This window comes from Megalops cyprinoides, chromosome 4, assembly GCF_013368585.1.
Source record: "Megalops cyprinoides isolate fMegCyp1 chromosome 4, fMegCyp1.pri, whole genome shotgun sequence".
Classification (NCBI taxonomy): Eukaryota; Metazoa; Chordata; class Actinopteri; order Elopiformes; family Megalopidae; genus Megalops; species Megalops cyprinoides.
This window is the reverse complement of record NC_050586.1, coordinates 45,466,322-45,492,526: the sequence shown is the minus strand read 5'-3', so window position 1 is coordinate 45,492,526 and position 26,205 is coordinate 45,466,322. Positions and strand designations below refer to the sequence as shown.

The 26,205-nt window shown below is 39.2% G+C and overlaps 1 protein-coding gene across 1 annotated transcript; it reads right to left on the bottom strand.

Moving 5' to 3' along the window:
* Nucleotides 1–6,548: 6,548 nt before the first annotated feature.
* si:ch211-12e13.1 lies at nucleotides 6,549–13,520 on the bottom strand. The gene is made up of 4 exons (XM_036525941.1): nucleotides 13,457–13,520; nucleotides 12,924–13,166; nucleotides 11,599–11,802; nucleotides 6,549–9,333 (listed from the first exon to the last, which is right to left on the bottom strand). Exons 1-4 carry the CDS (start codon nucleotides 13,464–13,466, stop codon nucleotides 9,131–9,133), a joined length of 660 nt encoding a protein of 219 aa, XP_036381834.1. The 5' UTR covers nucleotides 13,467–13,520; the 3' UTR covers nucleotides 6,549–9,130.
* Between the last annotated feature and the right edge of the window lie 12,685 nt (nucleotides 13,521–26,205).

Below are 26,205 nucleotides of genomic sequence, written 5' to 3'. Positions count from 1 at the left end.
TCGTACACTTCTTGGCAGAAATGTTAATGGCTTGTGTCGTGATGGGGAAGGGATGCTCTCATCCCCCTCCCCCAACGTCTGTCTTTGGTAATGTGAATCATATAACATGCTATAGGAAAAAAAAATAGTGTTGATGAGGTGATATTTCTCATTTGTACGAATTTAAGAGACTAAATGCAGTTTGTCTGCAAAACAAGAGAGGAATACGCATGGTGACATACATCCCCACTTGCGATCATTGTCTACTGATAACAAGTAATTTATGAGCAGGGACACAGGAGCTCATAAATGAGCTCGTGTTTTCATCAGAAAATAGAGTGTGCAAAAAATCGTGCAATAACCGGACAATGAATCGGACAATAAAAACAAAATTTTAAAAACTGTGAGAATAAGTAGAACAGACCAGTTAGATGAGATACAATCGAGATAAAGTATTATTCAGTACTAAATAAACATGCTGGTTTTCAATCCTACTGCACATAACCATATGTTTATGTCCTGGTATGCTTTGTAGCACTTCTGCAGAAGGCTCTGGTATGCCATGACTGTATACCAGCCTTCCCAGTAATCAGCTTCTTTGGCGTTGTTTTGTTTAGCGATGTGGCTACAGTTCACCCTGCACATTGTGGTTCCATACACACAGTAACATTTGTTTTTCAGAATGGTAGGTACCATTTGCTAGCTAGCATCAGAGGGGGCATCTCTTGTATTTTAAATATCTTTCAGTGTATTTTTAAGTATTTTTGTGTTAATGTCCTCCATTCCCTATGGCGCTTGAAGCACAACACATTTGATTGCTCTAAGCAAAATACCTCATCTTCAGTGAGGCGACCTCAGAAAATGATCTTTTGATGATAAACCTAAACGATTAAGTAACGACAATGTCGTTAAGGAAAGTTCAAATTATTATTATTAATAGTTTGGTAAAAGTACTGATAAGTATAATTTTACACTGCAAAAGAAAACAGACAAAGCCAACATGTTTTCCACTAGAGGCTGAAATAGACATTGTACTTCTTTCAGATATCACCTCCATTCACATGCCCGGGAGAGATAAGCATGACTTATAATAAATTCACTCATCCGCTGATGTATAGAGGGTTTATCAGTATGGTAACTGACAGATTTTCAATTACAAGAACCTGTAGATTGTTAAACATTCCACACACAATCCAGCAATGAAGTGCTCCATCTGTTTGTAGAAAGCTTGCAGCGAGAGCACAATCATCATCCAAACTGATATAGAACAATGTATTTGTACATTAGTGCTTCTTTTTATTGCTAATCACTACTCAGAATGAGTACACTTACTAGCACCCATAAAATGGATGGTAGTTGCTAATTAACTTGAATAGAGGGAGCATTATGAAGTTACACTGTTTGTCTGGTGATTACACGTATCACAGTCCCTGCTGGATGTGATCACTCAGAGGATGTAAATCTAGAAGCTTTTTTGAAAATGTGTGGCATTGATAAAAATCTACTGTGAAATAAGGTGTGGGAACTAGTCTGCTTTGGGGTTGTTTTGCACGTGCAAGTCCTGGACCCCTTGTTAGCATAGAAGGAGTTCCCAACACATACGAGGGCATTTTGACCAAAAGCCATGTTCCCTCAGCCAAGAAGCTCAAAATATGAACAAACATGGACGTACAGAACCATCCAGCTATACTCAAAGTATTTTGAAAATACCAGATATTATATTAAATACACTCTATCTATCTATCTATGTATCTATCTATCTGTTGGGAAATATTATGTGATACACAGTGGCAGAACCAATCAACAATAATGGAATAACCGTTCCTGTGGTATATGATTTGGGAGTTAATTTTATATCGAGGAAAACATTGACATTAACGGGTGGAAGCTCCCCTGCACTTATTGGAGGACAATGAATCAAAATTAAATTAAGATTGCGACTTGCCTGAGGGAATTGCTGGATGTGGTTCTTCCAATTAGAAATGAGTACACAGAGCAACTGCACTTTCACTTATGCATTCTCTTCATTTTCCTCTTCATACTTTTATGTTGGAAGACATTTTCATAGGGTCCCCTGCTGTGTGCATCATGTCAAATCTGCCTGAAATGCCACTCACTGAACCTTTGCAGCTTGCTATCACTTCATAGTGTACAACTGCATTTAGCGGTGTTTCTCCTAAATGGAACCACTGGATGTGTGTATTTTATTCACTTGCTCCCTTCCAGTGTACTGCTGGCCTTTACTTGATCTAAACTGAAACCATGGTTTTCTGAATTTAGAAGCTATCTACTATCTACTGATGATGAATTTAGAAGCTATCTACTATCTACTGATGATGATGATGTTCATGCATTTGCCTGTTATTCATTTGCCTTGCAAAAGGAATAAATATTTTTCTGTTAAGGTAGAATTATTATAGTTATGGTGTCTGGGTTTCTTTGTACTTCATGCAGGCCCATCTAGTCTTTCATTTTTGCCATTCAATTTGCAATTCTTTTTTTTTTTTCAATTCAGTTGCAAAATTTGTCATTGATGCATTGCCTTCCCTCTTGATCATGTAACAGTGTTAGTCATACCCCACGATTTAGCAGAAAATGATCCTAGATAACAGCATAATCTAAATGTTATTTTCCTCCAAGTCAGACCTTGAAGTTTAACATTTGGTTGTTTATACACAAATCATTCATGGTATCAGTTAGAGGAGCTACATACATTAAGTGACAAGCAGTTTCAACAAACAGATTTACAGAGTGTGGATGGTGAAGGAAGTAGAAGTAGCTTTATTTGTCACATGCATGTTGTACAGAGTACCTCAGCAGTGAAATGTAATTGCAACACTCCAACTGTGCAAATAAGTGACACACAACACACCAGTAGAGAGATAAACAAAAATAGAAGAAAATATAAAAACATATATATAAAAAATAGAAGAATAAGATGAGAGAATATATAATGACAGAATAAGAAATATATACTATTTACACAACAGATACTATGTACAGAGCAGATGAAGTGTCCTGAGGATATAACGTGACATTCATGTTATACAGTGAGATAACATGATGAGCAGCAGAAAGCAGTAAAACTAAGTGCAAGCAAGACAGTGCAGGTGTAAAAGGAATGTTCACTGTCTATATGGCCTGTGCAACATGAAAATATAAAGTGTCTTTGCTGGGTTCCATATAGAATATAGAATAAGTGGGTAAGTGGTGGTGTTTATTGTCCATATGGCCTGGGGAAAGAAGCTTCTTCTGAAGCGCTCAGTCCTGGCCATCAGTGAGCAGAGCCGCTTCCCTGAAGGTAGCCACTGAAACAGTTTGTGGTTGGGATGGTGAATGTCTTTGATAATCCGTTGTGCCCTGGACCTGCATCGCCTGATGTAGATGCCCTGGAGGTCAGGCAATGCAGTCCTGGTAATGCGTTCGGCACAACGGATCACCCTGCTTAAGTCCTTCCTGCCCTCGGAGCTGCTGTTCCCGTACCAGACTGTGATGCTCCCAGTAACCACAGACTGTATGATGGCTGAGTAAAAGGCTGCTTGTAGAGCTGTGGAGATTTTGAATTTCTGCAGCCGTCTGAGGTGGTACAGATGCTGCCTAGCCTTCTTCACCACCGTGGAAATATGTTCCGACCAGGACAAGTTCTCTAGAGATTAGTACTCCTAGGTACTTGTAGCTGCTTACTCTTTCCACTGGAGTCCCATAGATCATGAGTGGTGGGCACTGGGGGCGCTGCTTCTCCTTCCAGAAGTCAACCACCATCTCCTTGGTTTTGGAGACATTCAGGTCTAGGTTGTTCTCCTTGCACCACGCTGACAGTTCTGTTACCTCTTCCTTAGGCTGCCTCATCATTGTTATGGATCAGCCCCACCACCACCGTGTCGTTGGCAAATTTCACACTGGTGTTGGAGCTGTGGCAGACAGAGCAGTCATGCGTGTAGAGGGAGTAGAGCAGGGGACTCAGGACGCAGCCTTGGGGGGCACCAGTGTTAAGAGTGATGGTTCTGGAGTAGTTCTGTCCAATCTTTACTGCTTGCGGTCTGTTGGTCAGGAAACTCAGGACCCAGGAACATAGTGACGGACTTAGCCCCAGATCACTGAGTTTAGAGACTAGTCTGGAGGGGATTATAGTATTAAATGCGGAACTGTAGTCGATGAACAGCAGTCTTGCATAGTTTACCAGTGTCCAGGTGGGAAAGAGTGGTGTGGAGAACATGTGATATGGCGTCATCCGTACTTCTATTTGGGTGGTATGCAAACTGCATAGGGTCCAGAGATTTTGGAAGAGATGAGCAGATGTAGTCTTTCACCAGCCTCTCAAAGCACTTCATCGCCACTGATGTCAGTGCTACTGGGCGATAGTCGTTTAAGCCGGCTGGGTTTGCCTTTTTCAGCACAGGAATGATGGTAGAATGTTTGAAGCACGTAGGGACGATGCAGTGTACTAGGGACACGTTGAAGATGTAGGTAAACACTGAGGCTAGCTCTATGCAGGAATGTGGGAATAGCTGTGATCATAACCTATTTGAGTATTTTTCCTGTGACTATTTTGTGTATTCAAGCTAGTGCCTAAAGAGTGTTATTTTAACTACATTTTGCTGAAAAGAAAACAGAAAACAAACTTGCTACCAGACAAGCTGCTGTGCTGTGAAAAGAAAAATATTTGGTAAGAGCACTACTAAATAATGTAGCTGAGTGCAACTTTGCCATAGTCATTACTGAGCTACACTATATGGACAAAAGTATTTGGACGCCTGACCATTACACCAACAGCGACTGTAATGACATTGTATTCAAATACATATACTTTAATATGGAGTTGGTCCCCCTTTTGCAGCTATAACAGCTTCCACTCCTCTTGGAAGGCTTTCCACAAGATTTTGGAGTGTTTCTGTGGGAATTTGTGTCCATTCATTCTGTAGAGCATTTATGAAGTCAGGCACTGATGTTGGACGACAAGGCCTGGCTCGCAATCTCCATTCCAGTTTATCCCAAAGGTGCTCGATGGGGTTGAGGTCAGGGCTCTGTGCGGGCCAGTCAAGTTCTTCCACACCGAACTCATCAAACCATGTCTTCATAGTCCTTGCTTTGTGCTCTGGGGCACAGTCATGTTGGAATAGAAAAGGGCCTTCCCCAAACTGTTGGAAGCATAGCATTATCCAAAATGTCTTGGTATGCTGAAGCATTAAGATTGCCCTTCACTGGAGATAAGGGGCCTAGCCCAAACCCCGAAAAACAGGTGTGGCCAAATACTTTTGTCCATATAGTGTATTTCTCAGCTCTGCAAATGTTAAGTGAACAAAGGAAAGAGAAGGATAGTTTGAATATTTTGCAATTATCTATATGGCGGGCAATTATGTTATACAGTCTATGGGCCTCATAAATGAATAAGATCAGTTACGCATCTTAGTACCCACAAGTGTAATAATGTGGCTTTGGACCTGGAAATGTCATAATGTGAACATACTATCACAACTGGATATATGCAATAGAGATTGATGAATGCATTATTACTTACACAGGAACTTCAAAAACATATCTATGATCAAATCTACACTGATCAAAAGGCAAAGGAAATTAGCCAGAGATACATACATCATATAATTTAAGAAAGTAAAAATTCTCTTTTTTCCAACATATTACTTTTACATTGATTCATTGCTTGCTATTATGACTCAAACTTACTGATGTACTCACATTCTAAAAACATAAAAACGGCACTACTTAGAACAGATACAGACAGAATGACCATGGCTCTGGTAGGCAGTTGAGGACATACAATGCAAAGTTAAATTTACTTTTTATTTTAATGATGATGTTGTGTGTAATAATTACCAGGTATTATGTGTCTATATTTAAACCTTCTTTTTATTAAGTGTGCCTGTATTTCTGGAAGAATATTTCTAGACTAATGTGTTTCACCCCTCCACTCTGTAGAGAGGTGAATGTTTCATGTGCATGAACCCTTGATTCCAGCCATGTGGACAAAAGGTATGCAATAGCGAGTCACTGGTTCTCACTGTGATCTCCACTGGAAAGTGATCTGCACATGTATTCAGACTTTATTATTGTTATTGTGTAATGTAAGAACTATTCAGTCTCAATAAAAGTGTGTTTAATCCTGCTAATATTGATTCTGGCATCCCCCCACACCCCAAGTTACTGATCCCTCCCCTAGTTGTCATAGCAATGGTGGTGAGGTGGGGTGTGTGTATCTGAGGTCCTGGCTCTTAATCAATGTGTCACCATCTATGGTAGACACGTTTTGCAAATGAGGCTACAGAGAAATGCCCAGCTACTATAGCAGTGAGGATGCATGGTTTTTGTTTTTTTTTTTAATCAGGATGCTTGTATTTTCCTTTCCACACTGTGGGAGGCAACTAGAATTCTCAATGTTCAGTGAAGTGATACATTCAGAGGATGTTTTATTTTACATGTAGAAGATATATTATATCCTATAATATATAGATTATATCATTATATCCATTGCATTACATATATACATACTGTATATACACACGTAATACATGCAATACATATAATAAATATCAAAGGAATGGCATGTGTACCTTGCATTCTTGTTTATCCTTTTCCCCGGTCAATGATTGCCACATAAATCCAAGCATCACATGTGATCAGTATCAGAAATCTGATAACATGTGCCAGTATGTGGGATGAATAAATCAATTATTTTGGATTTAATAGCTGCGATTTAATAAAGAAATCAAAAGCATTCTCATATTATTACATACATGACGCTGGCTTTCATTATACGAAAATAGCACTGTCAGTATCAAAACACTCCAGCAGCTACAGTACATGATGTGTGTCAAAAGGAAAAAAAAGGCATTTGTAAAGTACCTATCTTTCTAGTGTATTTCCCTTTCATTTCTAGCCCTTCTGAGGTCTAGGGAAGATGCATGCTGGAAATGAATACTACGCTGTGCTATAAATAAACTGGACCGAAGAGGTAGCCATGGTAACGACAAGACCTCAAAAACCGATGCATCTGAGAACAGAAAAGTCTTTCCAAATGCACAATAGGAGGTGAATGGTATGGGGCAGTTCGACTGTTGATTTGTTTCAGCACAATCTAATGGATCCTCATCTACATTCTACCTCAGTGTTTTCTTTTATAATGTGTTAATGTGTCACCTATGGGCAATTAGGGTGTAATCCACCACGTCTGTACAAATGTGAGGGTGTGCTGTCAGAACACATCCCATCCCTTTCTGCTGCACTGCTGGAAATGTTGTACCATAGCTGGGCTGAAAGCACCACAGGCATGGCAAATTTGGTGCACATAATATATTGTGCCAATATTCTGATGTATCCAGTGTTTATAATGTGAGAAATAAACTGCTGGCGTCCATGAAAGGCATCTGTGGTAAGATTTTGGGAACCAAATGGTGCTAAACAAAAACAGATGATAAAATAAATACACATAGGATCCTATGCAGTTACAGTATAATTTAGCAGATGTACAAAACTGTTTATAATGCAACATACACAGTCTTCATCAACCTTCCCATTAAGAGCTTCGGCAGATGCACCAGTATGACTTTGTTAGAGCACCTTGAGCACAATGAATGGCAATCCCTTTAGATGGCAGGTCAATGAAAATGGCATAGTATTGTCGTGACTGCCGAGAAACCCTGCCCTGGACATTCAGACATGCTCTTTCCCTTTCCTTTGCATTGTACATTTGATTCACTGCATCATTGCTTTGGTGTTTTTTTTTTTCCAACACCAGTATTTAGTTGGCAATCAAGGAAAAGTAGTTATATCATAACCTTTCATTTGGTATAGTGCCTGTAACTAACATAATCACTTAAACACTACTCCACACTCTGTTGTGCTTCTGCCTAGACAGGCAGTTCTAGGCGGGAAATATTGCAACCCTTTTCTTGAACCCTGACCCATCTAAATCATCCAGGTTTTCTGTCTGCCTACAAACTCTTATCTCATCCCTATCCTCACCTCCACCTTCCTTTAAAAACTGGTGCAGGTGTACCGTGACCTCAGATAGAACACTCCTGTATTTATTTTACAGATATTCTTATCTGGGACTGAAAGGGTTAACATGATATGGCATAAATACATATAATAAAAACATCATAGGCCCAGAACAGCTTGAATAACAGTAAACTAGCATCAAGCTAAAAACAGATCTAAAACAAAAGCAAACATTAAAAAGCACCTATCAATCATCCTTACAGACAACATACTTGTAATTTTCTACAATATACTAGTACAGTGAATGTCAAAAATGAACTAAAAAACAATGTTAATTTGCACCACACTATTGCACTCTACTCTCAGTGACTGAAATCAGAATTCCTGGAGGCTGGAATGATTAGTTTCCGTTCGCTAGGCATAAGACAGTGCCAAGCTATGGGAAGGAAGCCTTAGTCTGAACAGGTGTGTGTTCAGCGGCTGAAGGTGGTGAGCAATTCTGCTGTTCTGACAGTTATAGGTGTTTCAATCCACCACCAGGGGGGGCAATGGAAAGCTTGAAATGCATGGGGAGTAACATATGGAGTGCCAAACCAATCAATGTCTTCTCAAAACAGAGCCCATCCAGCTACTTTGAGCAACCCATTTGGGTACATTGTGCCATCTATTTCCAATCGGGCATGTTATGCACATCCAGATGGGTATGTGGCACTGGTCAGCCCAAATGGTGAGCGGTGACTCTGCTGTCTTTATTGGGGTAGGTGGCTCATTCTACTACTGGTAAGTGTAGTTTAGCCATCAGCTGACCAACTAAATCAAACACCTGTTCTCTTATAGGAATGGCATTCATATTTAAATGAATGACATTGTTTTGATGCACATAATTCATTTAAATAAGAATCCCATTCTTCTCTGGTTAACACAATGATGCACAAAAAGTTGGTTTTCCCTGGGGCAGGAGTGAGCACAATGAGACTGAGGGATGTCTGTCAGGAAACAGAGACTCTTTCAGAAATTGTGTTTCTTGAAAAGACGGCTCAATTATGCAAATCACAAAAACAAGCATGTTTAGAAACAAGTGTGAAACTAACACCCCCCTTCCCCCCAACAAATTTGACACTAGGTGCATAGTTTACCACACACGAGCTGAACTCAAAGTGAATGATGAGCTCAACAGAAAGCCCTACGAGGAGAGCTACTGCTCACACTCACAGATTTCTCCCACAATGCATGGCATCTTGACACCCTGCTCTTCCATTTGAAAGCTGTAGAGTCTGTGAGAGCAACTGGTGGCCTCTGGGGCAGTTTCCCAGAACTTGATGATGGCCTTCCCAGGCACGAACAATGGCCCCCTGAACCAGACGTGCACGGAGACAGGAGCTCTGACAGCGTCAACTCCTACAAATTAAATTAATTAGAATCCAAGTTTAATGCAATGGAGTCCCAACTATTAATTTTCATTATGAGGTCATTCAAAGGAAAACAGACAGGCATTCCACAAAACAGTGAATCCACAGCTATGTAACTCTCTAGTGAGGATAAGATGAATTTCATACTTGTTTGTAAATGTTTGTCCTTCTGGCAATTAGCATAATTGAGTCTTTCTTTTCAATAAGCAGGATTTCTTAAAGGTACTATGCATTATCTAAAAGAATAATCTAATTTCACAGTCTTCTCTCTTGCCCAAGGGGGGAAAAAGATTTTTGTGCAATTTGCATTTTCAAATGTTTAAAAAATAATGCCATATATATTGGACTTGAAGTAAGAAGTATCCAGTTTTACAATTACAATTATTCTGCCCAAACTACAAAGCAAATCGGTAAAGGAGCACATTACAGTTGCTGTCACTCGAAGCCCATCATATCTGTGTGATCTTTTAAAAGGCACGTTGGACAGTTACATGAGGAATGCACCTTGGAAAGGTTTGGAGTCACACATCTGCTTCATTAAGTCCATTGACTTCATCAAAATAGTATTCCTGGGGTTTACTCTCAAGTATTTAATGAGTAATTTAATAAAAGTTCACATTAATTTCAAGCTTCAACTAGACATAAATTTTACACGATAACTGTACAATGACCTATTGATTATTGATAACACAGAACTAGGCATTTTTTAAAGCCAGAGAATGTTAATATTCTGAAAACCCTTGTTACAGGAACAAAAAAGTGTAAATATTACATTTGGTAACTTATGAGCACTTAATTAGGACTCTGCTTAGCATGATCGGAAATATCGGCCATTTCATATCACTGTGTATTATATATTAGTTAAATGAGTGGGTGGAGGTCCTGATATGGTATATTGTAAAAGATAAGATAAAAAGACAACCCAAAAACAACAACTATGTATTGTTGTGCTGTTCAATGCACAAAGAGAGAGGAAAACACTGTAAACACCACTCTAACTGCACATCCTCACTGTATAGAGTGATTCATCAAAGGTAATTGGCTAGCTAGTGATATTTGGTTGGCTAGCTGATGATATTTCCCTGATGCAGGACATCATAACAGTACTCATTGCACATGCAAAACAAGGAATAACTGCAGGAAATCAGGAAAGAGGAGCAGTGGTCATAAATCAAGGCTCAGGGACAGACAGACACAAATAAAAACACAAAACAATGGCCATAAGAATTACCACAGAATCGAATCTACACCTTCATGACACAGTCTTAAAAAAAGTGTACACTGTGAGCTTCACAAAGCTGATATTTATGAAATGACTGCTATTTAGAAACTGTTTGTAACCAGGTCTAGCGCACAATAACACATAACCTAGCATAATGAGCACAAAATCTTGACTTTTGAGCAGAGGTAAAAAGTAATATTGTCTTTTGAGTCCTCTTTTTTTCACATCGAGACAGGTTTATGTTTGGAGAAAGCCAAAGGAGGCCTTCAATCCTGTTCCCAACAGTTTTATATGGCGGTGGATCTGTTATAATATTGGTAGCTATCTCATGGGAGTCATTGGGTCTGATTATTACCCTACATGGATTTACAACCAAGGAATACAAAAGCTATTTTAAATGACCAAGTACACCCTATGTTACAAAGATTTTTTTCCTCAAGATGTTCCCATATTCCAAGATGATAATGCCTGCCATACACACTGCTTAACAGCTTCAAGAGTGTTTCCATGAATACCAGGATGAAGCCAAATACCTTCCATGACCTCCCAAATAACCAGATCTAAACACCATTGAACCTTTATGGGAAGTTGCAGAGCACAGAGTTAGCATAGATTTCCATCTCCTTCATCTCTCAAAATACTGGAGGCTTTCCTTACTGAAAAATGGTATAATATAACTCTAGAAACAGTTCAGAACTTGTACAACTGCATTCCAATTAGGACTGAAGTTGGTCTGAGCACAAAGGACAGCCAAACTCTTGATTTGTTAATATTCATTTATCGTTTGGTGTTTCCATTATTTTGTCTACCTCTGTGTGTGTATACATATTCATATTTGTATTTGGTATTCTTCACAAATCAAATAAATAAAACGAAGTTCATTGGAAACAAATTCACATGCGGTTTCCAAGTGAGGCCACAGTTTGATGTGCTTAAAGTGTGACAAATCCCACCCCACTGCCTATTATCAGGTTGGCTGTATATTTTTACAAGCTCGACTAAGATGGTGCAATGAAGAACAAGCTATCGTACCTTTGTGCTTCTCAATCTCTGCCAGGCATTTGGACAGCTGCCATAGGCTGGGGGCGATGGGCTGTTTGTGGCCCAGCAGTTTGGCGGTGAGTGTAAAGAGGTGGTGTGGAGAGTAATCACCAGAGGCCCAGGCACACCTCAGCCCACCCCACCAGGGGACAGATATCACCACCGCCCTCTCCTCCGCCTTCACCTCCTCCACCTCTGAGAGAGACACCACAGAGAGGTCATGTCTGTAAAAGGCTGTAAGAAACACTTATACCAAGTCACAAAGGGCTTTAATGCTTTTCTTTTGTAAGAGCCTGTGTCATTTTTAAATGGCAATAAATGCGGGATGAAGAATGCATTTATGAAATCCGATTTAAAACCAAAAAAAAACTTCTTAAAGCGATTGACAGATGTTGCACAGGACCTGTACAGCACAGACAGTAACAACAACAATTTTTAATAACAATATTTCATACCTGGTGGAAAATCTGTGCCATATGGAATGGCCTTAAATAAAAAATTGTATTATTACTAATCCCTCTCTATTGCCTTTTTTAATTAGATTACTGGTATGCCATTATCCTATCCTAAATTCTCTGCTGGAGCAGTGGAATTTCCACCCTTTAAATTAGTACAGAGAAAAACAGGGAGCTGTAAAACTTTGCCTTGCCATGGTGGAGAAAAATTAGCATTGTGGAAGCAAGTGAATAATTTAAACTGCAGCGATTCAAAAAGAACAGGAATACACTGGTCATGTTAACTATAATAAAGATGTACGACAAAAATAGGCAGAGTGTAAAAGATAAGAAGAAAGTCACTAGACTTCTTTTTGGAACAGACTTGTGTATCACTGCATAGTGCACAAAAGGCAACTTAAATGGCACAAATGACCTCACTGCCTCACCAGGAGCAGTTGTAGTACATCTCTTTTGATTCTCTTTTCCACTGGCAGTGTTGAGGGGTCCTTACAGGCTAGCTCAGTTTATTTTTCAAAAATAAATACATTTTTTACATTTCACATCCAGGTCTTTAAAGATAAAGAAACAGATGTATTTCAGCCAAAGCTATCATCAGCACAGCTGCTACAGGTAACGCTGGAACACATCCTAAAATCAATAAAATAATGACTTCTGTTTATGGTAATGTTACTACATAAAGACAGTGCACACAGCAGATCACTGTTTATAACAGTACAGGACACAAGACAATGAGATGTACTGTTCAACTGATTTAGCTGCTCTATGCCTATGCTGATTTATTCTAATTTAACCTGAAATGCAGTATTTATGATTTTTTTTACCATGTAGTTGCACACAAAAATGTGTTCTCATATTTACCCAAAACCCCCCGAGCAGGAGGCTGCTTGCTTGTTATTCGCTTCATGTCTCTGGAGAGCAGTGTCAAAAGGCCTTCCCACACAGGCTGGTTAGCTCTGTCAGCCGCAGCCAGTTTAATATCCACCTCTACCCCCTCTTCCACAGTCCTGTACTCTACCACACTGGCCTCCAATAAGAACGGCCCCTTCTTCAGCTCATCTATTGGCTGGAACGTTCTCAAGGTTTGCCGTATACATATAAGACCTAGGAAAAAAAGGATTACCAGTTGAACATCATTCATAATACATTGTATTTAGAAAGAATGTATTTAAAAACGCTAGTTGTTGTTGTATATGTGCTTAATGAAAGTAGGTTTAGTGACAGCTAATTTTAGCTGAGCCAAAAAAAAAATGCATCTGATAAAAACAAAAGAAAAATATTGTATTGAAAATACACAAAAAGCCTAATGCCACATTGCACATATAATCATCCATAAAACAAATGACCCATGCTTTTTCTACAAAAAATAAATATATATATACATAGATACATACATACACACATAAATGCAGTGCTGTCCTTTGCATCCACAGCCAATCTCCTTTCAGATGTGGATGCAAATCCATTCAAAGTGCATGGGTTAGTTGTCCCATTTAGGCTAACAATTCAAGATACACATTTCTTCCTTCCACTTAAATACATTCGTCTGATTGAACCACACTTCCGCTTGGAATTGAAAGGCAGGACCAGTAAGGACTCATAATGGTTCGCTCCTCCGAATGTATTTTAAATAATTCATATTCCAAAGCTCATAATCTATATTCAGCATAAATCCCTCTATGAACCAGCAATGCTGCTAAACACTTCATCTTATGAAAATGGCAGGCAATGATATTTTACAGTAGGCTGGCATTACATACAAATCACAGCTTTATAACTGACATGAACAATAATACAAATATACAAAGAGCAATATGAGCCATGGCATTATGTAGCTACCTAGCTTAGGCCCTTAAAACAATACATGAAGAACGAAAGGATACTCTTGGAGCCGCCAGGGGCTTGAACCTGAATCATCACAGAGCAAAACAACTCATGACCAGCAAGCGGAAGAAGAGAACCTCTGGATAACACAGTGGGATGTCTCTGAATGTTGAGTCTGGGTAGTCCCAGCTGTACCCAAACGCACTGCAGAACCATCTCAATCCTTTTAAATCCAGTCTGACAGAAAGACACCACCATTTGAGAATGTTGATTAGAATACGAAAAACACTACATTGTCACATTAAGCTTTCAGAAAGGCAAAGTGCTTGTTTAAAAATTCTTGGTCAATGTTAAGATGTAACTAGATGTGTTTGCTAATAATTTGTGGGTTCACTAGAGTCCATGCCTCTCTCACAGCACATATCCTAAGACACACCTGCCATTCTCCCTCAATAATAAATCACAGCAGCTAACTCCTCCATTCTTTTCACTTTACTGTTATCCACTATAACCTGGCCTCCTTTTTACACCCAATAACCTCTTCAGTTATTTTTTCCTTCCTTTACCCACTCATTTCACAGTCCAGCTTTCCCTCTCCTCATATGCCTATTGACATAACGACTTTCTTATAATCTGTCAGGACACGCATTTAAAAACTTTCTCTACATCTCCCTCATCTTTATTTCTCCCACTAGCATCCTCATTCAAAGCCTCCAGCTTGTTTTACCAACCCATTTTATTGTTCTCAGGCAAAATCAGAGAAATTATAATTCCTCTGACAGATTTAAACCTCTGATTCCCACCCCCCCCCCCCCCCCCCCCCCCCCCCCCCCCCAAGTTACTTAGTAATTTGACGAGTCCCAATTAATGTTAACATTACGTACTGCCATTTTCAGTTGTTCAGTTGGTTGAGACCTCTCCGTATTCAAAGAAAACATTCGACTCTTACTCAAGACCTTAAAATACCCTTTTAAAAATTGCCATTCACATAAAAGGACAATAAAAAGGTCATTTTAAGTTAAATCGATGGAGGGAGGAGCAGGCCTAGAGAATGACCTAACTAGCTGGTCAGCATTACTGTTGAACTCCAGCAGTAGACTCTTGGTGCTTCAGTTTGGAACACATTAGCTTACCACAAGAAAACAACTCGGTTTTTAATCATAAACCTACATGTTTACACTTGGTATTAAAAATATATACCCCAAAGCGTCTCGAGTAAATTACCTGCAGTTGAAAAAACTGAAATTAACTTTTGCCGTAGTGCCATTAATCGGGTATAGCTTGCCCTGTCTCTTGCTAAGTGCTTCCGCAGTAAATTTAAATAGTAGGTACACAAAACTTGGAATCTCCCGCTGGAAATCAAACACGACAACACCGAGTTTATTCAGCTTGTGTGACCGATACAAATAGTTGTGAAATAAAAATACTGATAAAGTTGTGCAAGATACTATCAAGGACAAAGTGAAACAGTTTTCCATAACTGACTGCGCTATGCTGAAGTAGTGATCGGTACAAGTACTCGCACGCATACATTGCATCAAATCCTTGCTGGTTCCTTTTCACTTCCCACTAGTGAACTGTCGAATAGCATTGGTCCAGACGAACAATGTGATACATGTAACCAATCACATAGTGCGTGCTGTATGCGAATAGAAGGTTTGCTATGGAACGCCGAAGAGGTCAAAAATTGTATTGCCTTTTTAAACTCAATCGTGATTAAAAAAAAAAAAACTGGACGCTATACTGTGCTCTTGCGTCCTGACCAAGACGGTCTTCCTTACTAGCTGCAGACGGACGAATTGGGGTCGGCTTCTTCTCGATCACGAGTCACCACTAAAGAAGACTATGACCTTAATTCATCGATGGGTCCCCACAAGATCACGCTGGCTGTGAATTTTTCGGGATGACCAACCAAAGACTGAAATCAATGCTGTGGCTGTGTTTCTCAAATTTTTCCACCATGCGTTGAGAGTTTATTGCCATTTTACATGCATTCATACCAAAATAGGCTAACAAAAATGCTATAGAAAAAAACAAAGAAAATACTGCTCTGCCTTATCACCTCACAAGCATTTAGATGACAACAAATAAAGTGCTATGAATAATGGATACTGAAGTGGCACAGCTCAAACGCCAAATCAATTCTGCAGCTCAATAAAGAGCCTCTCACAGCCTTTAAATGAGGAAGGGTGTACAAACTCTTGACAGGTCTGCTATATATCCAAGAGAATGAACTCAGCGCTATAATGGGGATGCTTAGGCCGTCAGAAACAAGGGAGGAAAACCCTCTGTTTTGTATATCCGCTGTTATTGCTATGCAAATCCATTCCCCTCGATTTCTCATCCCAGTATCATTGCAGTCACTTGCTTCACAACGCAGTGCTGGGAGACAGCAGTTTGCCGTGTGTGTGCCTTCGCAATTACGCCCGTGTGTGCACAGGCATTGTTCGATGTTAAGCTATGTGAGGGCTCCCGTTTTTAATGGCCGGTCCCTCCGAGCATTCTTCATCTCTGTCGCCATGGCAACCATTTTGACTTGCACCACTACCTCCCAAGGGCTGGCTCTCGTGTTTACTTGCAAACACAGCTGTTTCTGGCAACAAAGCAATTAAATGCATGCAGCCAGGATCTGAGGGTTGAAACCACTTCAAGCCCATGGTCGTCGATCTGTGCCGGTTTTTGTTGAAAAGACAGTCTTAGTGGTTTTTTACAGTTTCCTCAACAATTCCAGCACAAGCTTGTTATTTTTCTTTCTGTGCTTTTGCAGTTTTTTCTTTTTTCACACCTTGAATTCACGTAAGGCCATGAAATGCCACAGATAGTTGCTATAATGGTCAGGAAGTTGTTGAATGTTATTCACTTATATTATAGTAAATGGAGCAAAATTAACATTCTGAATACCTAAGCTCTTCGTTTCCCAGTTTCCAAAGCACATGACATTTTCACACCTGAAAAAAACTTACTGCAGGTGCACGATAGAAAAAAGACCACAGTAACTTCATCTAACCAAAGGCTGACGTAAAAGAGCAGACATAATTATTAGAATCCTTAAAGTGAAAATGTGAAATGATATGCACTATGATTTTAAACTGTTGCAACATTCTAGTTCATGCTTTTTGTTTCACATTTCTCCTAAATAAAAGGATGTGCCATTTTCCTTTCTCCAGATGCTCTGATAAGTGTCTGTGTGACAGAAATGTCAGCCTTTATTTTGTAAAATAAAAAGAGCATGGTGATTCATGGCAAGAAGCCCATGTGCCGGAGTTATTTGGTCATTCATGTCTCCCAGTTACAAAAAGCTACTGTCCCAGAATCCTTTGATGGGTCATGTCTGTTCATATCTGTTCATGACATGTCTAGCTCCTTTCCATCCTACACTGAGAGTCCATGATTTGTAATGACACCTTTTTTGAAAATGACACCTTTTTTGAAAAGTGTTCAAACACTTTTTTTTCTTTACACTTATTTATTTATTCAGATATCACAGAAAGCAGTTCAGAGATATTTTTTATGTATGCAATTTTGTTTTCTACCATTTTGTGTATGTGAACAGCTATATTTCATGGTCCGTGGGGACATTGTGCTGGGGTCTATGTATGAAGCAATTGCCACAGCAGGTACCACAGTATTATGCACAAGGGACCAGATGATATGGATGGAATGGATATCTGCAGTCACGTTGATTCCATATACACCACAGGAGTACATCAATATGAATATGCATCACAACTTACTAAAAAAAAAACATCTGATTTTCATTGAAAGACAACCTCTTGTGTTGTTTACATAAATGCATAGACTGATAATTACAAATACAACACTTCTATTCACAATAAACAGCCCACTTTCTTGTCAATGCTGGAAAAAGGGTGGATTAATGCCAGATCAGAATCAGAATTGTATGTATGCATGTATTTAACCTGTATTTACGTGTGTAACCTGTTAATTTTGTCCGTCTGATGTCCTAATACAGCTTCCTTGCTTTTCTATACTTAGGTTAAACTGAATCATTCTAAACTCTTGAAGTGTTAGTTGTGTACTACACCAGCTTGACGGAAATGTGACAGTTGGTCTTATTCTCCCTGTTTCCAAGGGACCAAATTATAAAATGTCCAGTCAGAATGAGTATCTGCCATGAAGCTGAATCTGTACACACCACAGGAGTATGTCAACATGGAAATGTGTCATAATTGATAAGAAAACATGTTTGTGGTGAAATACAACCCCCCATCACCTCATGATGTTTAGGTTAATGCAAAGACTGATAATTACAAACAATACCTCTGTTCACAGAAAAAAAGCTCCTTTCTTTTGAAATGTGGGAAAAGGGTGGATTATTTCCTAATCCGAATCATCAGGATTACATGCATGTAACCTGTATTTATATTAATTTTGTAATTCTGTTCTAATGCAGCAACTGTGTTTTTCTGTATTTAGGTCTGACTGAATTATCCAACACTCTTGACGAGTTAGTTGTGTACTACAGTATCTTGAAGCAAATGTGATAGTTTGTCTAAAATTTAGTGACAGTTTGTCTAAAAAAACATTGTATCACAGCCATAGCTGTTCCAACAGTTTTGGTAGCTTTCTATTTATGATATATCGACTATATCTGAAATTCCATTCCATTATGTTTGGTCCCCATTGATAGTACACAATGTATTTTCCCTGACACTCATATGTATAAAAAGACCAACAGAAAGAAACAATAAGAACAACAAGTTCTCTTCAAAAACAGCTAAATAAATAAATAAATGTAAATGTATAAATGCAAAACAATTGTATTTTCCATGTCCTCACACAGTATGTAGGTCAATGAACTCTAATGTCACCTAAAATTTGCATTTCAAAGCAACACTTGTGAGAACAAACAAGTCACTAAATGTATTTTAGTTTTTAGTACCAATCTCTGAAATACATGCTGTTATCACAGCTAAGTGCAGACCATGTCTGTTATTCTCTACTGCTTTAATCTGCCTCCAAAAAGGCTCCACAATTATTTGAACACATCCCATCTGTCCGTTAAAAGTCACCATCTGGCTGGAGGGGATTCTGGGTGTGATTCATTATTTATTAACAATGATGTGATAACTGATGACGGTTATTGCTCTGCTCATTGCCCTGCCAATATGAGGCGCTCTGGTCGCCTGGGCATGGGCTGTCTGTTGCTGTGGTCCGGGGGGTGAAGCTAGCGTTTCAGTACTGCGGCGCAGACACGCCTCACATCCCCTTGTGAAGTGGTGGCAATTTTAGGTCGGCTCTTGCTTGCATCTTGGGCCTGCCATTCCGGGGCCAGGTGCTCGGGGACATGTGTATCTCTCTCGTGTCAGTGATTCATTAGTAGTGGGTGGCGCTGAGGGAGCAGCAGATTGTTGCACTTCCAAGGACTGTGCATCTCATGCAACGCCAGATGATGCCTGGAGCATTTGCTGTCTCCTGTAAAATGTCAGTGTCAATGTAAAAGTGATGAACTGGCAGCTTTGAGTTTACTCTTGTGTTTTCATGAGTCTTATAAATTCTTTGCCTCTCTTCTTTGTCTCTCCTTCACTGTGTGGATTTATACTTGTGAATGAGCAAGCATATGTGTGGGTATCTGTTTGCTTGCACACTTCTACATAATGCTTAGGTAATTGACTTGGGTACACTATTCACTGAGACATAATTTATGTCCCTTATTACTTGTAATCATAATACACATGCATCTTCAAGATGACAGGTGATGGTTGTTTAGGTAATTAGTCCTGTTTTGTCACAACACTGTATTTATCTACCCATCTCTGAATGCATTTTCATGTAAGCCAGGGGTGTCCAAACTTCTCCTGGAGGGCCACTTGTCCTGCATGTTTTAGATCTCTCCCTGCTCCAACACAGCTGATTCAAATCATAAGAACATAAGAATCATAAGAACATATGATGACGAGAACAGGCCATTCGGCCCAACTAAGCTCGCCATTTCTTAATTAAAGAGTATCCAAAACTGCATCAAGTCTAGACTTGAACACAGCAAGGGTCTCTGCCTCAACTACATGACCTGGCAACCTATTCCATGTATTGATAACTCTTTGTGTAAAATAATATTTCCTTACATCAGTGCGGAACTTACTCTTAACTAGTTTCCATTTATGTCCTCTTGTTTTACAGACTGAACTCACCCTAAAGAATCTATTATAGTTAACCTTATTGATTCCTTTTATAAATTTGAATACCTCAATTAAATCACCCCTAAGCCTCCTCTCGCTTAATCTAAATAGGTTAAGTAACTAATGATGATCAGTTTGTTATTCAGTAGCTTCAGGAGTTCGTAACGAATTGATCATTTGAATCAGCTGTGTTGGAGCAGGGAGAGATCTAAAACATGCAGGACAAGTGGCCCTCCAGGAGAGGTTTGGACACCCCTGATGTAAGTCGTCTTTTCCCCAATCTGCTTTTTAATAATAAATTTACTGCCATCTGCTGTTCAGACCCTGTAAGCTCACCTATGATTTTCCATGTCATTTTGTTTTCGTTTTATTTTATTAATATGATAGAGGGTTTTGAGAAACGTGCTATGCACAAACATGCCTTTGTTTTGATATAGGATGTTTTAGAATATAAATCACATGAATGCTTCACTATTTCTTCATGGGTTATTGTTGCAACTTAAGCCAGGCTGTAGCCTGGAAAGGTTATCTGACTCAATAATTAATAATCACAAATGAAAGGCTGGTAGGTGGGTCTACATCAGGTTGATCTAAGGCTGGATCTTTAAATAAAGCTATGGGCAACACTATGGAATATACTCAATAAACATGCCAAAGTTCATTGTTTTATCGTCTGTAAAATAATGCTAAGATTTAATACCTGTTCAAATTTCATAATTTCCATCATCTTCCCTTCTTCCTTCCTTGTAGTTTTCATAATTTGTTGGCAGAATTGCATGCTGTAAAAATCAATGTAGTGTGTTCACCATTTCCAACATATCTGTTGCTTGTTTTAGAGTATTTTTTAATCTTGATTATACAAACACAATAGAGAAAAATAAATAATATAAACTCATGCTTGTAAGCTAAAGAGAAGAATAGGCAATCTATTTGCATTCTTTTACAATTTGCTGGTTACATTGAAGATAATAATGCACATAAAACCCAGCAGTACCCTTTTAAGTAGAACACTTTTTTTCCAGTGAGCAGTATATAGATAGACAAAGTGATACAAATGATCAACAGCAATTCAAAGGAAAGATCTTAAACTACACGAGTCCAGTGTTGTTCCTCTGAATTCAAAGGGCTCCCAGTCCATAAAGCTCAGAAGGTGTGTACTCCATATTAAACTGGGATCACATTTATTCCCAGGCATGGAGGCAATTTCCTTTCCATTAAGGATCTGATGTGGCTCTCAAAGATGGACACGCAGGCCATGATTGGTCAGATTAAATATTAAGCAAGGACACAGTGACTGGGAATGGGAATCCGTGCACTGTGAAATGGAGGATTGGTAACTGTGGAGGGCCTGGACAGTGGCGCCACACGGTGGTGGCACAATTACACCACAAAGCGTGCACAGAATGGAGCAAGCAAAGATGAGTTCAGACAATTCAAACTGAACACTTGCAGAATGGCAGATCTCTACCACATGAAGTGGACCCCAATTTATTTGTATGAATGTATTGAGGTAAAAATCTATTGTCAGAGATTTCCGGAAAGAACAAGACTCTGGAGGATGGAAAAAAGGTACAATTGCAGCAGTCTGTGTTAGTCTTTGGGTTAGGGTTAGGGTTAGGCCACTTGGTATAGCCTTGTTGGTTATGACCTCTCTTGCTGCCCACTTGTCTTTTTTCTTGTGGAAAAAGTACCCCATGACACAAACACAGCTGTAGGAAAATATTTACCTCTACATGGAATGTGTCACCAAGACTTTATAAATCTGCCAAAAGTGCAAAAAAAAAAAAGCTGTAAAATGTGTTCCTGCTTTTGCCTGTATTAAATGGCAGACTAATAAATCACAAAGCAGTCCATACATCCCGTGTGTGGCAGTAAACACCAAAATGACATGCCAGTGCCTCGCCCTCATGAGACAGCCAAACCATTCAGCAGGAAAAATGTCAGCCTCAGTGAGAATGCCTGGGCAAAAGCTGTGCAGAGGCACTCATGAACAGCAACATGTCTGAAACCAGCACATACTGTTCTTCAAATAACTATATTTACACTTTGCTCAGCAGTACAGATTATCATCCTGTCTTATTCCTCTGAAATGCATAATATTGAAGGTATCACCTCATTACAGGTCACTCATAACATGACAGCCTCTTCTCAACGGTCTTAAAATTTATCACATCAGTGACCAAAAGACAGACAAAGCAATTAATTTCAGTTTTTGCCTTGGTACCATATTTGTTTAAATATTCTTTCTGCCAGGGTGTGCTCATCTTGCTGCTGTGGCACTCCCTACTGACTTGTGAGGTGCCTGTGAGTCTTTTGGGTGTTAGTGTGGACGCACCTTTCCAGCTGGTGTCCTCCCTACTGTGGTGTACTGTGGTGGAGGTGAAAAATAGCTTTTGGCTAATACTGCAAGTGCATCAAAGGATTTGTACACAGCACATCAGTCTTGACACAGCACATCTGTGTATACATAATAGGTGGGCAGAGAGATTAACCTAGCATAGTACTGTTGGCTATGTGAAAAAAAAAACAACAAAAAAAACCCAAATCTTTAAATCTCTAAAAATTCAGTTCTTTAATGCAGATTTAGAATAGAATTCATTTAAGTGTATTAGGGATAAAACTCAGGCATATTACTGTGTGTACAGTAGCTCTGATGCCTGAAAACACAAGCACAGGTTAAAATAGGAACATTTAAAGATCAAACAGATATTTTTATCTTTTTGATTTTCGATTTTGATGTTTTTACAATCCAGTGTGTAAAAAAATATGGGTAATGTTTTCTCTGCAATGGCCATTATTAGATTGCGTGATGTGTAACTGAGTGTCACAAAGTTGATGAATCTGATTAGCCATTATTTCATATGTCAGTCCAGTGCAACAATAATCCTCCATATCAAGTGCACTGTCTGAACAGATGCTGCACAGATTCATTGATCTTATGGTATGTGCATCAACTAAGACAGTGGGCTGTGTGAATAGGATGAGCCATCCTGATCAAATAAACATCAATTCTGCATCCATGAAGCACTGACCCAGAATAAACAAGCCCATGGATAAAGATGACATTGTGACGATGGCATAACATGATTATTCAGGAATACATCATTTTGATTCGACTTTAGGAAAAAAAAAAACGTTCACACCATTAAGGAGACAACTGTGGACAGGATATTGTTTTTGCCAAAAAAGAAGACAATCTGCTGTGCCCCCACTCATCCCACTCCCTCCTGCAGGAAATGCTAAGAGACACGAGCTATCTGCAGACATTTTGAATTGATTATGTTTTGTGACTTGCAAAATGCACCAGCAAGGCTGGGGAGGTAAAATGGGTGAAGGTTCCCTTCAAAGACATGTCTGCAGAGCATTAGAGTAAGCATTCTGGCATTAGATTAAGTGTCTGTACTTTCACAGATGTGTGGCCTGTTTACAGCAGTGATGGCAGCTTCACACAGGCACTGCCTCAAGCTACTGCTGCTACTATGGTGACACGACAGGGATTGGAGAAACTACTAAATATTTCAACCTTTCACGACTCACATGTTTGCGCAAGTTTTTTCCTGTGTATTATTCATAAAACGCCCTCCATGGTGGTGGGTTGGAGTGATGGCTCTTATGAACGCATTATTTCCAATACTACAGCAAAGAAAGGAGATGCAACTGCCACAGCAAAGTGTTTATGTAAGTGAAGGCCACTTAAATAGGGATGTGTTTAATATGGAATTTCAGCACACTCACATGAAAAAGAAAAATCAAATAAGTATGTTGGTTAACCTGAAGAATTCTTCTGTGTGACTGCTATGAAAACTCTAACTATACAACAATCACTGGATAACATAAAACCAAATCATTGCTAATCACATTAATTACTGTACCCCCGGTTGTTGAGTCACTATGGGCTTCCTATTCTATTATTGCCTTTTTATAAACTGCCTCTGAATTAACAGAGGCATAGAATGAGGTGAAAATGAAATTAAATCTGTTTATCACAGAGACAAAGTTCCATTGATGGTCCATTGTTTCCATGCAGGCTTGTTGTCAAATATATGTTGTATTGAAAGCATCTTGATTTGGAGGAAGATAACCACCTTCAATAATTTACATATGGTAAGCGTTGCTTCAGTGTTACAGTGTGAAGTGCATTGCTTCAAATGAGCTAAGAAATCTCACAGTCAGTCTCAGTAATAAATAGTATACATCAATTCATGTCTTCATTAGTTTTAAGTTGCACAGGCAACACAGGCCTTTGCGTAGACATACTTTAAGGGTATGTTATAATGGTGTTACTTAGTTTGCATTACAGAAAGGGGGACTTTGACCTCTAAGAAGAGATTCAGCAGTTTTGAAATTAAAGATCTAAGCTAAACTGCTGTTCACAGAAGTTAATTTCGTTGGCAACAGTCAATAATGGCTTTTTCATGAAGACCACAAATTCCAATGAAGTGTGACAGCTCACGGATTTCTCCTTATGTCTCCTTTGACTGAAGCTGATGGCATAGTTCTTAGTTGGCATATAGATGACATAGTTCTTACAAGGAGCTGGATCACATAACCGACAGTCCACTGCTGTCATATATGCCGCATCCTTAGTGATAACAATATGAATAGCATGTAGCCTGCTAAATACTGTAAAAAATATAAGCTATATGGGTCACTCTGGATAAAGGCATCAGATAAACAAATGCATTATGAGAAGTAATGATACTAATGGTTGACAATTATGGTGCCACATGATGGTCCACGTTGTTGCTGTTGGTTCCAGCTGCTGCCCCTGCCAATGCGCACCAGGGGGAGCAGTGGTTCACATCGACATGGTTCCTGTGGAGCAGCTTTGCCATTCCTCTGCCATTATTGCCTGCCTAAAAGCTAACTTTTTGGACAGCTTCCCACATAAGGCAGCTCACCTCAACTAGGCCAGTTTTACAACCCATTCATGCTGCTTGGCTCCAGGATGTGTAGGTAAACTAACATAGCTTTAGTTTCTCATATGCTTCGTCCACTAAATCCTCCTTCATCACTTTTAATTGGACAAATAAAGGCTTTAAAGATTTTGCTGATCTTAATTAAAAAAATGTTATTATGCCTAAAACAGATTAAGTGGAAAGTTACATTTACATTTACTTTTAGCAGATGCTCCTTACCATACATAAAGGTCAGGCTAAGAGCAGAGATGATACCAAATCATCAGTGTTGCAAATGTCAGTAGCAGTCAGTGTAGGACATTAAAGATTTTGGAGTGGTGCCATAGTGGGTGTTTGAGGGGGTCTGAGGATACAGTGTTTTTATAGAGTATAGTGTTTTTACTTCACAAATGTTTGACGATACAGTATGAATGATCAGAACGCAGGGTCAGATGAACCAAAATTCAGTTCGCAAATTTGGTGGGAAAATATGACATTATCTCATGTGTGGTCTAATCGTCCAAACCTAAAGCTGGCTTGACCTGCCATAAGGAAACTTCTGGCTTGAACTCAAGAAGCTTAAAATATAGACTTTCAACAGCCTCAAGGGGAACAATCAAATGGTCCATCAATATGACTGTCAGTTAAGAGTGGTGCAGTTGTGAGTTAAAACATTTCTCAGCTGACAGAAGCCAGGGATCAGGCAGTATCAGAATGAAAATAATACATACTTCTTTTGCAGAGGCATATTTAGTTTAATTCAGTATAATGACTGTATTTATATGTGGAGATATTTTCAGTTTTACTCAGGGAACATCTGGGGCTGTGTAACACTAGAAGAGATATATAACCTATTTTCACAGGTAATGGTTCAGTCAAAAGAAATAGAGGATGGCAGAAAAACTGTGGGTGCAAAATGTTATGCTGAAAATTCTGCATTTAAAATATCTATTGCCTCAGAGCCCTTCACGGGTTAGGCATCTGAATGTGTGGGACAGATATTATGCAAAATGCAGGTCTGGCATTTCCAAAAACAAAGAGTGAGAAAACAGAAAGAGATTTACTGTTTGAATCCAGTGCGCATTGCGATCCTGCTTCTGTTATTCTGTTTACAGTAAAGTGAATACAGGAATTTACAAGAAAAGAGGTTCTGAGTAGCCCTATTATTTCTTGCAATATAAGGTCCTCCAGAGTTTAGCAAAATCATTTTTGGATTTCTGGAAAATGTCATTGCCAATTTAAAATGTGGCAAGTCTCACAGCCTCACTGTTCTGATTTGAA

Coding starts and splice junctions, on each gene's coding strand:
- si:ch211-12e13.1 (XM_036525941.1), bottom strand. Junction 11,803..12,923: donor TCCTGCTCGGGGGGTTTTGG/GTAAATATGAGA, acceptor TGTCTCTCTCAG/AGGTGGAGGAGGTGAAGGCG. Junction 9,334..11,598: donor AGAGATTGAGAAGCACAAAG/GTACGATAGCTT, acceptor TTTAATTTGTAG/GAGTTGACGCTGTCAGAGCT.